This window comes from Lolium rigidum, chromosome 7 (genome assembly GCF_022539505.1).
Source record: "Lolium rigidum isolate FL_2022 chromosome 7, APGP_CSIRO_Lrig_0.1, whole genome shotgun sequence".
Taxonomy (NCBI): Eukaryota; Viridiplantae; Streptophyta; class Magnoliopsida; order Poales; family Poaceae; genus Lolium; species Lolium rigidum.
Window position 1 is genome coordinate 276,521,329 of NC_061514.1, and position 12,970 is coordinate 276,534,298.

At 44.0% G+C, this 12,970-nt stretch overlaps 1 protein-coding gene across 1 annotated transcript in view; it reads left to right on the plus strand.

Annotated features, from left to right (window-relative positions):
• The first annotated feature begins 422 nt into the window (after nucleotides 1-422).
• Nucleotides 423-12,970, plus strand: part of LOC124672803 — a 37,195-nt gene continuing 24,647 nt past the window's right edge. The window contains exons 1-3 of the mRNA XM_047208975.1: nucleotides 423-509; nucleotides 598-655; nucleotides 752-846. Coding sequence (XP_047064931.1) covers nucleotides 423-509; nucleotides 598-655; nucleotides 752-846 — 240 coding nt within the window. The remainder of the gene's footprint in view (nucleotides 510-597; nucleotides 656-751; nucleotides 847-12,970) is intronic.

The following is a 12,970-nucleotide window of genomic DNA, read 5'->3' on the forward strand; positions in this document are numbered from 1 at the left end:
CGCGCCCTAGAAACCCTAGCGCCCCTCCTCTTCTCCCTCTCGCTCAGCCGCCACCTACCTCTCCACCCTTTCTTCTTTCTTGTCTCTGTGAACAAACGAACGAGAAACTCCCCGCAGCAACTCTGTGGCGCCGTCGCTACAAGGCGCCCCCCACCATCCTGAGGGTATCATCAGATGCGGCTCGTCGTCCTCATCATCCCCCTGCAAGGAATCGAGTCAATACACTGTAAATCGAGCGCAAGGTCGCCGTATCTCCTCCATGGCCGCCACACTCCGGCGTCGATTCCGGCCGCCCTCGTCCTCCTCCGGCCAAATCGAGCACACCTCTGGCTTCCTTGTGTTCTCCCGCACCCCCGACGCCAACTCTCCCGCCTTGATTCGCCCTGAGTCGCCAGCTCCATCTTCGCCAGATCCTGGTCGCCATGGATGCCATGCCCGAGCTCCGCCTCCCTCTGCTTCTAGATGACGGGCGACCCAGAACCATCAGCATCCAAACAAGCAGCGCAGTGGTAACATCCTGGTCTTGTTACCCATCAGATCCCAAGATCAAATCCCCACGGTGGTCAATTATTTTCGTTTTTCTTCTTTTTCATTCAGATCCCGCAGGCGCAGATGGTTTTCTTTCATGGGGCCTCTTCTAAATCAATAACAGCAGGTAGCCCATCTGGTTCGACCTTTGCTCCTCACCCATGAGATCCACGGTTCGAATCCCATCTGAGGCAGAAGCCTCATTCCTTTTTGTTTTTCCCAGATCCAGTGTTGCCAATGGGCCTCGGCCCGTATCTCTCCCGGTGTAGCCATCGCCCAGCGCGCAGCAGGCCGCTATCCGCCGCTGCCTCTACACAGGTCCGGCCCAGCTCGTCGCCTGCACATTTGTTTCTCTTTTATTTTTCTGCAAATATTTATATCTTGCAAAAATCATATCTCTCAAACTATAACTCAAAATAAAATATGTTCTATATGAAAATTGATCAGAAAAATATGCTGAACATGAATATGCCATCCATACATTCTGTTAGCATCTCGCATCATGTAGCGTCGTGATAGTTCGTGCATTCTCACCTCACATAATATGCGGAGTATTTCAGATTCCGAATATAGGTTTTCCCCGCTCCGTTTAATATTGAAGTAGCGCACCCCTGCCATGTCTTGCCATGCTAATCAACACTTAACTTTTCCGGTAGAAATGCAACTCCAACCTAATTTGTTTGCTCGGGGTTCCGACTCCGATTAAATTGGATAAGTTGCATCGCATCATCTATGCCATGTCATGCATGCATATCATCTCGGAACATGCCGATTCTTCTTCGTAGTTAGTAAGATTTGCATCGTTGTGTGTTCCGGCATTTGCTTCTTCCCGGATAGGATCACGAAGTGTTGATGTGAGATACGACGAGTTCTCCGACAAGTTCTTCTGCAGCTTTTCACAGGCGAGCCCTCTCTCTTCACCTATTATACACTCTCCCTCGCATTGCTATCCTTATGTTGCGATTCTTTATCGAGTCACGTGTCCTATTCCACTTGTTTACCATAATAATCCTATATATATCATTCCTTACCCATAGCCGTTGCTTGATGTTTGAGCCTTGCGAGTCGTAGGCGTGTTTAGGCTCTGTTGTTTATCTCGATCTGTTATCGGGATATGTTGGGTTGTTGGGAGGTTATCACATGCTATATCGGTTGTTGGAGATACACATGCTTTACTTAATTGATAACAACTAAAATTGTAAGCGAGGCATCTGTGAGCCCCTTTGCGAAAGCATCGGAACTTTGACTCGCTAATGTCCCCTAGGACCCGAGTTCTTGTTATACTGTTCCGAGATTGAGCGCTCTACCTATGCGTGGGGACGATTATTGGGACCCCCCTCACCCATTACCTTTTCTCAAGTCGGTTGAAAGGGGGCCACAACCTTGGTTTTATTTGCCTATGCCATGTATGCCATGCTTTACTTATTGTTGCCTTCGGGTGTTTACTTCCTGTTGCCTTCGGGTGTTTATATTCTGTACTGTACCCCGCGGGACGTTTAGCGAAGCGTGTGGTTTGCACGCCTAGCCGCCGACGCAAACCCTGAGTCCGTCTCGGAGTACGGCCGGACTTCGTCACGGGTAGCTTAGTTGGGTGGCCCCCTAGACTTTCTTGTTGAGCTGGGAACGGTCTTGTTGTGAGACATCCACCTGTCGTAAGTGGGTCGAGCATGCGTATGGTTACATTTGGGCAACCCCTGCAGGGTGTACATCTTATCGATAAGCCGTGTCCGCGGTTATGGACGACTTGGAATTGTATAGCTTGATCATAGAACAACTTACACCGTTATACTTGTTGCTAATAAGCTGTTAATAACTTGCGTAGTAATATAGCATTACTATAACGGCTACCTAATAAAACTTGTCCACCGTTGAGTGCCTTCTACATTGCCTCTTCGCAATTGTTGAAGGGGATATGTGTAATCGGCTGGGTTATGTTTGTGTAGTATTTTATCTGTTACCTTATGCGCTCTCTTATCTTCTCTGAGTAGACGGATGTCGTAGCGTGTCTCTATTGGTTATAGTTTTGCTGCCGCTAAACCTACCATATAGCCCCAGGCGATATATATATATATACTCGCTCGGCGAGCATAGCCATTTCTAGTCTCGCTAAGTACGTGCCGGAGTTCGTTCCTTGGTACTTACTCTCGCCTTTTCCCTTTCTCTTTTGCTTCCTCCCTTTTGTCGGCAACCGAGTGGCCCGACTTTGACAGGTACGAGATGACGATGTTAGCAAGGTTACCCTTCCGGCTTGGCACGGGCAGGGTTATGGGCGCCTACTGGTTATCTTCAGGACTCTTAGTCCAATTTGTATCTTGTCCATACTCGGACGTATTCGATCTCCTGTATGATTCGGATCTTTGTATTGTATATTTGTATCTTGACTCGTTGGAGTCGTTGTTGTAATATATATTTCTTGTGGGCTCTATTGTAATCCCGTTGTAATATTACCGCTCGTGTTAATTCCTCTGGCATCACGTGTGTGATTCGTCGCGCACGTCGTGTCGGAGGGCGTCTCAGAATCGATATCGTGCGGATCTCGGCGGGTTCGCTGGAATCCTCATGGTACTGCTTCCGGGGCGTCACATTATTGCACTTATTATATTACTTTGTGTTGACAATTATCCATGAGATATGCATGTTGAAAGTTGAAAGCAATTGCTGAAACTTAAATCTTCCTTTGTGTTGCTTCAAAACCTCTTATTAAGAGTTTATTGCTTTATGAGTTAACTCTTATGCAAGACTTTTTGATGCTTGTCTTGAAAGTACTATTCATGAAAAGTTTTTGCTATATGTTATCTATTTGTTAGCAAACTATAGATCATTGCCTTGAGTCACTTCATTCATCTCGTATGCTTTACAATACTATGATCAAGATTATGTTAGTAGCATGTCACTTCAGAAATTATTCTTTTTTATCGTTTACCTACTCGAGAGCGAGTAGGAACTAAGCTTGGGGATGCTTGATACGTCTCCAACGTATCTATAATTTCTGATGTTCCATGCTAGTTTTATGACAATACCTACATGTTTTGCTCACACTTTATAATGATTTTATGCATTTTCCGGCACTAACCGATTAACGAGATGCCAAGGTGCCAGTTCCTGTTTTCTGCTGTTTTTGGTTCCAGAAAAGCTGTTCGGGCAATATTTTCGGAATTCGACGAAACAAAAGCCAAATTTCCTATTTTACCGAGATAGACCCAGAACACCGAAGGAGAGACGGAGAGGGGCCAAGGGGGCCCCACACCACCTGGCGGCGCGGCCAAGAGGGGGGGCGCGCCCAGCTATGGGGTGGGCCCCCCGGGCACCCCCTCGCGCCGCCCTTTCGCCTATATATTCCTCGCGACGCGAAAACCCTATATCAATCAATCATATTCCAGAAAGACTCCAGGGACGCCGCCACCATCGCGAAACTCCGTTTCGGGGGACAGAATCTCTGTTTCGGCACGCCGTCGGGACGGGGAAGTGCCCCCGGAAGGCTTCTCCATCGACGCCACCGCCTCCATCATGCTCCGTGAGTAGTTCCCCCATGGACTACGGGTTCTAGCAGTAGCTAGTTGGTACTCTCTCTCCCATGTACTTCAATACAATGATCTCATGAGCTGCCTTACATGATTGAGATCCATCTGATGTAATCGGTGTTGTGTTTGTTGGGATCCGATGAATTGTTACATTATGATCGGTCTATCTATATAAGTTTGTGAAGTTATTGTTGCTGCAACCTTGTTGTGTTTAATGCTTGTCACTAGTGCACGAGTGGCATGATCTTAGATTTAAGCTCTATACTTATTGCTTAGATTGTATCTACAAGTTGTTTGCACATGTCTATGTCCGGAACCCGAGGCCCCAGAGTGACAAGACTGGAATAACTGGAGGGGATGGCTTAGATATGAGGATCACATGTTGTCACCAAGTGTTAATGCTTTGCTCCGGTGCTCTATTAAAAGGAGTACCTTAATTACCAGTAGATTCCCTTGAGGCTCGTACGCTACTGGGCTGGTAGGACAAAAGATGTTATGCAAGTTTCTCATTGCGAGCACGTATGACTATATATGGAAAACATGCCTACATAATTAATAAACTTGATGTTCTATCTTAATGCTATTTCAGTCCTATCAATTGCCCAACTGTAATTTGTTCACCCAACACTTGTCACTTGTTATTGGAGAGTTACCACTTGTGTAGATAGCTGGGAACCCCGGTCCATCTTTCATCATCAAATATTCACTCGGTCCTATATGTCATTAGAAGTAGTATCAACTTTTTTCTGGTGCCATTGCCTCTGTGTTACTATTACTATTGCTCTCATATTACTGTTGCTTTCACATCACCCCTGTTACTAGTGCTTTTCCAGGTGCAGCTGAATTGACAACTCAGTTGTTAAGGCTTATAAGTATTCTTTGTCTCCCCTTGTGTCGAATCAATAAATTTGGGTTTTACTTCCCTCGAAGACTGTTGCGATCCCCTATACTTGTGGGTTATCAAGACTATTTTACTGGCGCCGTTGCCGGGGAGGCATAGCTCTACTCATAAGTTCACCTGGGGAGTACACTCTACCTCTCTCTCTGTTTTTTATTTTGTTTTGCTTAGTTTACTTTTGTCTAGTTTATTTGTGCTTAGTTTATTTATGTCTAGTATTATTTTGCTTAGTTTACTTTTGTCTAGTTTGTTTTTGTATTGTTTTATTTTCCCTATACACCCGAAAATCCATAAAAATTTGAAAAACCGAAAAATTATAAACTGTTGTTATGGAAGAACCCACAATCTATTTGGAGCTTATTGAATTATATATGAATTATAGAGAATCAAGAAAGGGTAAAGTCATGAGTGCCGTGTTAGAAAAATTGAATACAATTGCTAAAATCTTGCTTAAACGCCATGATATAAATTGTTGCTCTAAACAAGATACTAAACATCTTAAATTCCAATGTGGCTTTAGTGAAGAAGTTTTAATTATGAACTATCAATGGAATAACTATATTCATCTTGGGTTCGAAGAAGTAGAACAATTTGTTTTATTTATGGGAGCTTCTAAAATAGAATCCTTCATGTCTAAAAATTATGAAACCTGTGTTGCTTGTAAGGACCTTAAAGATTATGTCTCTTCTATCCTTGATTTTTGCATAGAACATTACAGCAATAATCCTTATATCATTGATTATAAAGAGAGACTCATTCATGCACGGGAATGCACTCACAATTTGCGGGAACCTGTGAAAGAATAAATTGATGAACACTGAAAGCTCATTGGATGAAAAAGAGGAGGAGAGTGATGAACAAAAGGAGGAAGAATGGATTAGCTACCCATGCCAACCTTCTAATGAGAGTAACTCTTTATCTCTTACACTATTTGATTGTCCTCCATGCTTACCAAAGGAGGATGAATGTTATGTTCTGTGGATTCTCTTGAAATATTCCCTATGAGTAAAACTTGTGAGAATAATTATGCTACTGTTATCTACGATAATCCATGCTATTTTGATAAATCTTATGATAATGCTTTGTTTGTGCCTGATGTCGAAATGCAAGGTACTAAAGAGTTTTGCTTGGCAAATGTTTATGATAAATCTCTAGATGATGGTCATATGTTACTTGATAATATTAATTGTACTACTAATGAAAACGGGATTGGAGAGGTCTTGACTTTATCTAGGAGTCCCATATCTTTTGAGATTGATCAATCATCTTGTTATATTGTTGATAAAAGTGGGTTTGAAAGTTTTAATCCCATTATTTTTGAGCTTGATAAAAATTATGTGTTTGTGGATCATGAAAAACATGCTTTATGTGATAGTTATATTGTTGAGTTTATTCATGAAGCTACTGAAAATTATTATGAGAGAGGAAAATATGGTTGTAGAAATTTGCATGGTACTAAAACACCTCTCTATATGCTTGAAACTTTTGAAGTTACTCTTGTTTTATCTTCCTATGCTTGTCACTTTGTTCTTCATGAATTTATTTGTGTACAAGATTCCTATGCATAGGAAGTGGGTTAGACTTAAATGTGTTTTTAATTTGCTTCTTGATGCTCTCTTTTGCTTTAAATCTTATTTCTTATGTGAGCATCATTAAAATCACTGAGCCCATCTTAATGGCTATAAAGAAAGCACTTCTTGGGAGATAACCCATGTTTTTATTTTGCTACTGTTTTGTTGTGTCTTGGAAGTTGTTACTACTGTAGCAACCTCTCCTTATCTTTATTTTATCGCATTGTTGTGCCAAGTAAAGTCTCTAATAGAAAGTTGATACTAGATTTGGATTTCTGCGCAGAAACAGATTTTTAGCTGTCACGAATTTGAGTAGATCTCTCTGTAGGAGAACCTAAAAATTCTGCAAATATTCATGCGTGTTCCTCAGATATGGACGCAACTTTCATTAGTTTTGAGTTTTCTGATTTGAGCAACGGAAGTACCTCGAAAAAATTCGTCTTTACTGGTTGTTCTGTTTTGGCAGATTCTGTCTCTGTTTTTTGCATTGTCTCTTGTGGACTTTAAGTAAGGCTTTCTAGACGTGGAGAGCTGTAGCTAATGTTTTATTGAGTTCTTGCAATGTGTCACTATAGGACTAAAGTGGATTAAAGTTCTTGAGTACTAACCCCTCTAATGAAGTTTATGAGAAGTTTGGTGTGGCAGAAGTTTTCAAGGGTCAACAGAGAAGGTTGATATAATGTGATCAAGAAGAGTGAAGAGCCTAAGCTTGGGGATGCCCCCGTGGTTCATCCCTGCATATTTCAAGAAGACTCAAGCGTCTAAGCTTGGGGATGCCCAAGGCATCCCCTTCTTCATCAACAACTTATCAGGTCACCTCTAGTGAAACTATATTTTTATTCGGTCACATCTTATGTGCTTTACTTGGAGCGTCTGTGTGTTTTTATTTTTGTTTGTGTTTGAATAGATTCGGATCCTAGCAATCCTTGTATGGGAGAGAGACACGCTTCGCTTTTTCATATGAACACTTGTGTTCTTCGTTTTTAATATTCATGGCGAAAGTTGAAAGCCGCAACACTTATTGTTATTTCGTTGGAAACATAAAATGCTTCATATTGTCTTGAATAATTTGATACTTGGCAATTGTTTTGAGCTCTCAAGTAGATCATGTTTAAGCTCTTGCATCATGTAGTTTAAACCTATTAGTGGAGAACTAGCGTAGAGCTTGTTGAAATTTGGTTTGCATGATTGGTCTCTCTAAGGTCTAGATATTTTACGGTAAAAGTGTTTGAGCAACAAGGAAGACGGTGTAGAGTTTTATAATGCTTGCAATATGTTCTTATGTAAGTTTTGTCTGTACCGGTTCATACTTGTGTTTGCTTCAAACAACCTTGCTAGCCAAAGCCTTGTACTGAGAGGGAATGCTTCTCGTGCATCCAAAACCTTGAGCCAAAACCTATGCCATTTGTGTCCACCATAACTACCTGCTATGTGGTATTTTTCTGCCATTCCAAGTAAATACGTCATGTGCTACCTTTAAACAATTCAAAACTTTATTACTCCTTATTTGTGTCAATGTTTTATAGCTCATGAGGAAGTATGTGGTGTTTTATCTTTCAATCTTGTTGGGCTTTCACCAATGGACTAGTGGCTCATCCGCTTCACTAGTAGGAAAAGCCTCATCAGTGGCGCACGAAAAATGGATTCTGTGGCGCATGGGAGGTGCGCCACAGAAACGTCGCCACAAAAATAAGGTTTCTGTGGCGCACCTGCCCATGCGCCACGGAATTAAGGTTTACGTGGCGCACTTGTTCTTAGGTGCGCCACGAAAAGCGTGCGCCACGAGGTGGTTTTTAGTGCGCCACGGAATTTGCTTGTATTATACACGATTTTGTGCTGCTCTGCTATACACATGCGGTTTATAGACAGCAATACGGATACACGAGATACACGGGTTATATACAGCAACATTCAGATATAATATAAATATCATGTACATTGCACGAGATATAACATAGACATCATCATCACATTACTTAGAGCCCGATCGAGATACATATATAGTGGCAAGTGTCAAATGTTTTGCATACAACTCTTAATTCATACAAAATTCACAATTTCGAGATACAAAGTAGTCTTCATCCGGTTCCTCCTTTGCTCCGTCATCTCTACCCACCAGGCTCGCTTGCATCGGGGTCCTTCATCCAGTTCCTACTATGATGAAAATGGAAGAAAGTGAGACCAACAAGTCCGATGCACAAGAGAAATGGAATAAATGCCTCATAAATTGTTGGTCAACACAAATATTAACATTCAGGGACGGTGTAAGTGAGACCAAGTCCGATGCACAAGAGATTGATATTTGTGCTATCTTACCAGGCTCACTTACGCCGCCCCCGAGTGTACGGCTACCAAACATTTTAATCATCGGCATTTTGAAAATGTCAAAGCAAATGGAATGACAAAATGGAATAAGTGCCTCATACATTGTTGGTCAACACAAATATTAACATTCAGGGATGGCGTAAGTGAGACCAAGTCCGATGCACAAGAGATTGATATTTGTGCTATCTTACCAGGCTCACTTACGCCACCCCCAAGTGTACGGTGACCAACATTTTAATCATCGCATTTTGAAAATACCAAAGCAAATGGAATGACAAGGGCCTCATACTTTGTTGGTCGCAACAAATATTAACATTCAGGGACGGAGTTAGCGAGCCAGGTAGGATGCACAAGAGATTGATATTTGTGCAATCACACGAGGCTCACTAACACCGCCCCTGAGTGTACGGTGACCAAGCATTTTAATCATCGGCATTTTGAAAATCTCAAAGAAAATGGAATGACAAAATGGAATAAGTGCCTCATACATTGTTGGTCAACAAAAATATTAACATTTAGGGATGGTGTAAGCGAGGCCAGGTAGGATGCACAAGAGATTGATATTTGTGCTATCTTACCAGGCTCACTTACGCCACCCCCAGTGTACGGTGACCAAACATTTTAATCATCGGCATTTTGAAAATCTCAAAGCAAATGGAATGACAAAATAGAATATGTGCCTCATACATTGTTGGTCAACACAAATACTTTGCGAAGGGCCCCCTTTCCCCGGTCGGCGTTCGGTCAACGGGTGCTTGACGACACAACAACGCCGATCTGCATCTCCGGCGCAGAACCACGCCGGTCCCTCGCTGTCCAGGTGAACGAGTCCTTGATGCAAAGACCGTGTCGGCCTGCCCGAGCATTATGTCGGGCCGTGTTGCGCGCTTCAAGCCGTGTGTCCCGCGCCCTGCATCTGTTCGCCTTCTTGCCCGGTGAACCAATAGGCTGATCGTTGGAATAAGGAAACCGATGACAGCCGGTCGCAAGATTAAATTGCGATCGGCCGTCATCGGCTTCCTTATTCCAACGATTAGTCTATTCGTTCACCGGGCAAAAGGCGAGAGTGCGGGCGCGTGATCGGCACGGCCCGAGCGCGACAGCGGTGGTCGGCATGATGCTAGGGAGGCCGGCACCGTCTTGGCATTGAGGACTCGTTCACGTCACTGGACGGCGAGAGAAGAAAGTGGTGCTGCGCCGGAGAGGCATGTCGGCGTTGTTGTCTCATCAAGGACTCGTTCACGGAACGACGGCCGAGAAAGGGGGCTCGTCTACAAAGTATATTGCGGCGTATAGGTGACCAAACATTCTAATCATCGGCACTAAAATGGAAGAAAGGCCAATGCAATTAAGAAGTAGCTAGTATGAACTAAATGGAATGCCTCATACTTTGTTGGTCGAAACAAATATGAACATCCCGGGATGGCGTTAGTGAGGCCGGGTAGGATGCACAAGAGATTGATATTTGTGCCATCACACCAGGCTCACTAGCGACACCCGAGTGTATGAGTGATCAACCAACCATCTAATCATCGACAAGTACAAAAACACCACCAAACCAGCAACCATGGTGACATAAGTCAAGATGCTCAAACACACATAGCATGCATGGAGCGAGATGCTCCAAAGGGATTATTCATCACTTGGTAGTAACCAAGTGATGTCGGCAGAGAGAGGCCAAGCCTGAGCTAGTCAATCCGAGTAGAGATGGATATGCATAAGTAAGCAAGAACACATAGCCTATCCAAGTTAACCGAGATAAAACCAACCTTGACAGACCAAGCTCGAATCACCTAGCACCACCTAGCATTTTAAAACCATCAGAAACAGTCCTTTTTCTTCAAAGGATACCACAGTGGCATTCATTTACATGATCCAATACAGTGGATATCTCTAATTTCATCAAAGCCAACAAGAAAAAGAAATATACCATTGCTCAGTTGAGTTCAAAACAAAGCTAGGGTCCATAAGGGATTACTCATCACTTGGTAGTAACCAAGTGATCTCTGGAAAGAGAGAGGCCAAGCCCGAGCTAGTCAATCCAGTAGAGATGGATATGCATAAGTAAGCAAGAACACATAGCCTATCCAAGTTAACCGGATAAAACCAACCTTGACGACCAACTGAATCACCTAGCACCACCTAGCATTTTAAAACCATCGAAGCAGTCCTTTTTCTTCAAAGGATACCACAGTGGCATTCATTTACATGATCCCCTACGGTGGATATCTCTAATTTCATAAAAGCCAACAAGAAAAAGAAATATATCATTACTCAGTTGAGTTCAAAACAAAGCTAGGGTCCATAAGGGATTACTCATCACTTGGTAGTAACAAAGTGATGCTGGCAAGAGAGAGGCCAAGCCTGAGCTAGTCAATCCGAGTAGAGATGGATATGCATAAGTAAGCAAGAGCACATAGCCAATCCATGTTAACCGAGATAAAACCAACCTTGACAACTAACCTGAATAACCTAGCATCACCTAGCTAGTCTTTTAAACCATCGAAACTTCCCATTTTCTTCAAAGGATACCATAGTGGCATTCATTTACATGATTCCCTACTCGAATATCTCTATTTGGATAACATAAGCAATCCACACCAGTAAACAAGTCCTCATCACCTTATACGAGTTCAAACTTTGGATTTGTTTCCAACAAAGGTTGGAAAACAAATCAAATCCATTTAGTTTAATTGAATCATCACCAACACATGGTTCATTAATAAGAAGTGACAAGCATAGCACCAATTAATCAAGCAATATAGCAGCATCGGTAACAAACATAGCACCAATTAATCAACTATAGCTCCATCGGTAACAAGCATAGCAGCAATTAATCAAGCAATAGCAGACATGACACGCACATGACACTTTACTAAAGCCAAAGCTTCGAGTAAAGCAATCAAGGCTTTCATGCAGTTCTTGACGAGCAACAAGCGCAAGCAATGGGATCATAATTCAATCCCTGTGCACATACAAGGTGATAAGCGAGTTAATTACAATTGCATTAGACATCAATTGCAACTTGGCACAGGTGAAGATTGAATCACCCAATGTCCAGAACCAAGCAATTGCATGGATTCAGTTACCATAGCATGCAAGACAATCAAAGTAGCAGATAGCTTCACTTGGCTGCATAGAGGAGATACTGAGTAACAAACCAAGCCAGCAAATGAGGGGAGAGAGTTCTCCCCCCTCTCTGCATAGAGGAGATACTGAGAAACAACATCCAGAATAAGAAAAGGGGGACTGGAGCAACAATCATGGGAGTCCAACAATGGCATTCTATAACCAAAGGCACCTCCAACAATGTCAAGCTAAATCGTTCCAACATCGTGCTAGCAACTAGCAACACAGCAGCATCAACATCCGGAGCACAACAACGAGCACAACAAAATCCGGAGCATTTCATCGAGCACTTTGTGCTCGCGCGGGAGAGGAAGAGGGAGGGGAGGGCAGAGGTGGAGCTCACCGAAAACAGGGGTGGAGGAGGAGTTTGACGACGATGGCGGGGTGGAGGAGGTGGAGGACGCGGCGGCTCGGCCTCCTCCTTGATGCGGCGGCGCCGGACCTCCTCCCCGCACGCCTTGGCCCCTCCTCCTCCACGCCGCAGCGGCATGTGCTGCTGGTGGCGGGGATGGGTGGAGCGTGGGGGCATGCGCCCCTCGCGGAGGAAGGCGGCGGCGACGGCGATGGCGACGGCGACGACCATGGCGGCGCGCCTTGGTACGGATCGGAGGGGGAGAAGGGAGAGAGGCGGCGCGGAGGTAGAGGGGATGAGGGCGCGGGGAGGGGTACGGGGATAATATAAGTTCCCCTATTTACGTGGCGCACCAGCTCAGGTGCGCCACGGAATCAATGCACTTCGTGGCGCACCGAGCAAGTGCGCCACGAAATAGTTATTTCGTGGTGCAGCGGGCCGTGTGCGCCACGGAAATAGTTATTTACGTGGCGCGGCGAGGCTGTGTGCGCCACGAAATGCCTACGCTAATAATTGGGAGTGCCAGGATGTGGGCCCCACATAGTTTACGTGGCGCGAGGGTTCAGCAATGCGCCACAAAAATAAGCTAGTTTTGTGGCGCACACGGTCTCGTGCGCCACAAAATAAGTTTACGTGGCGCACTCAA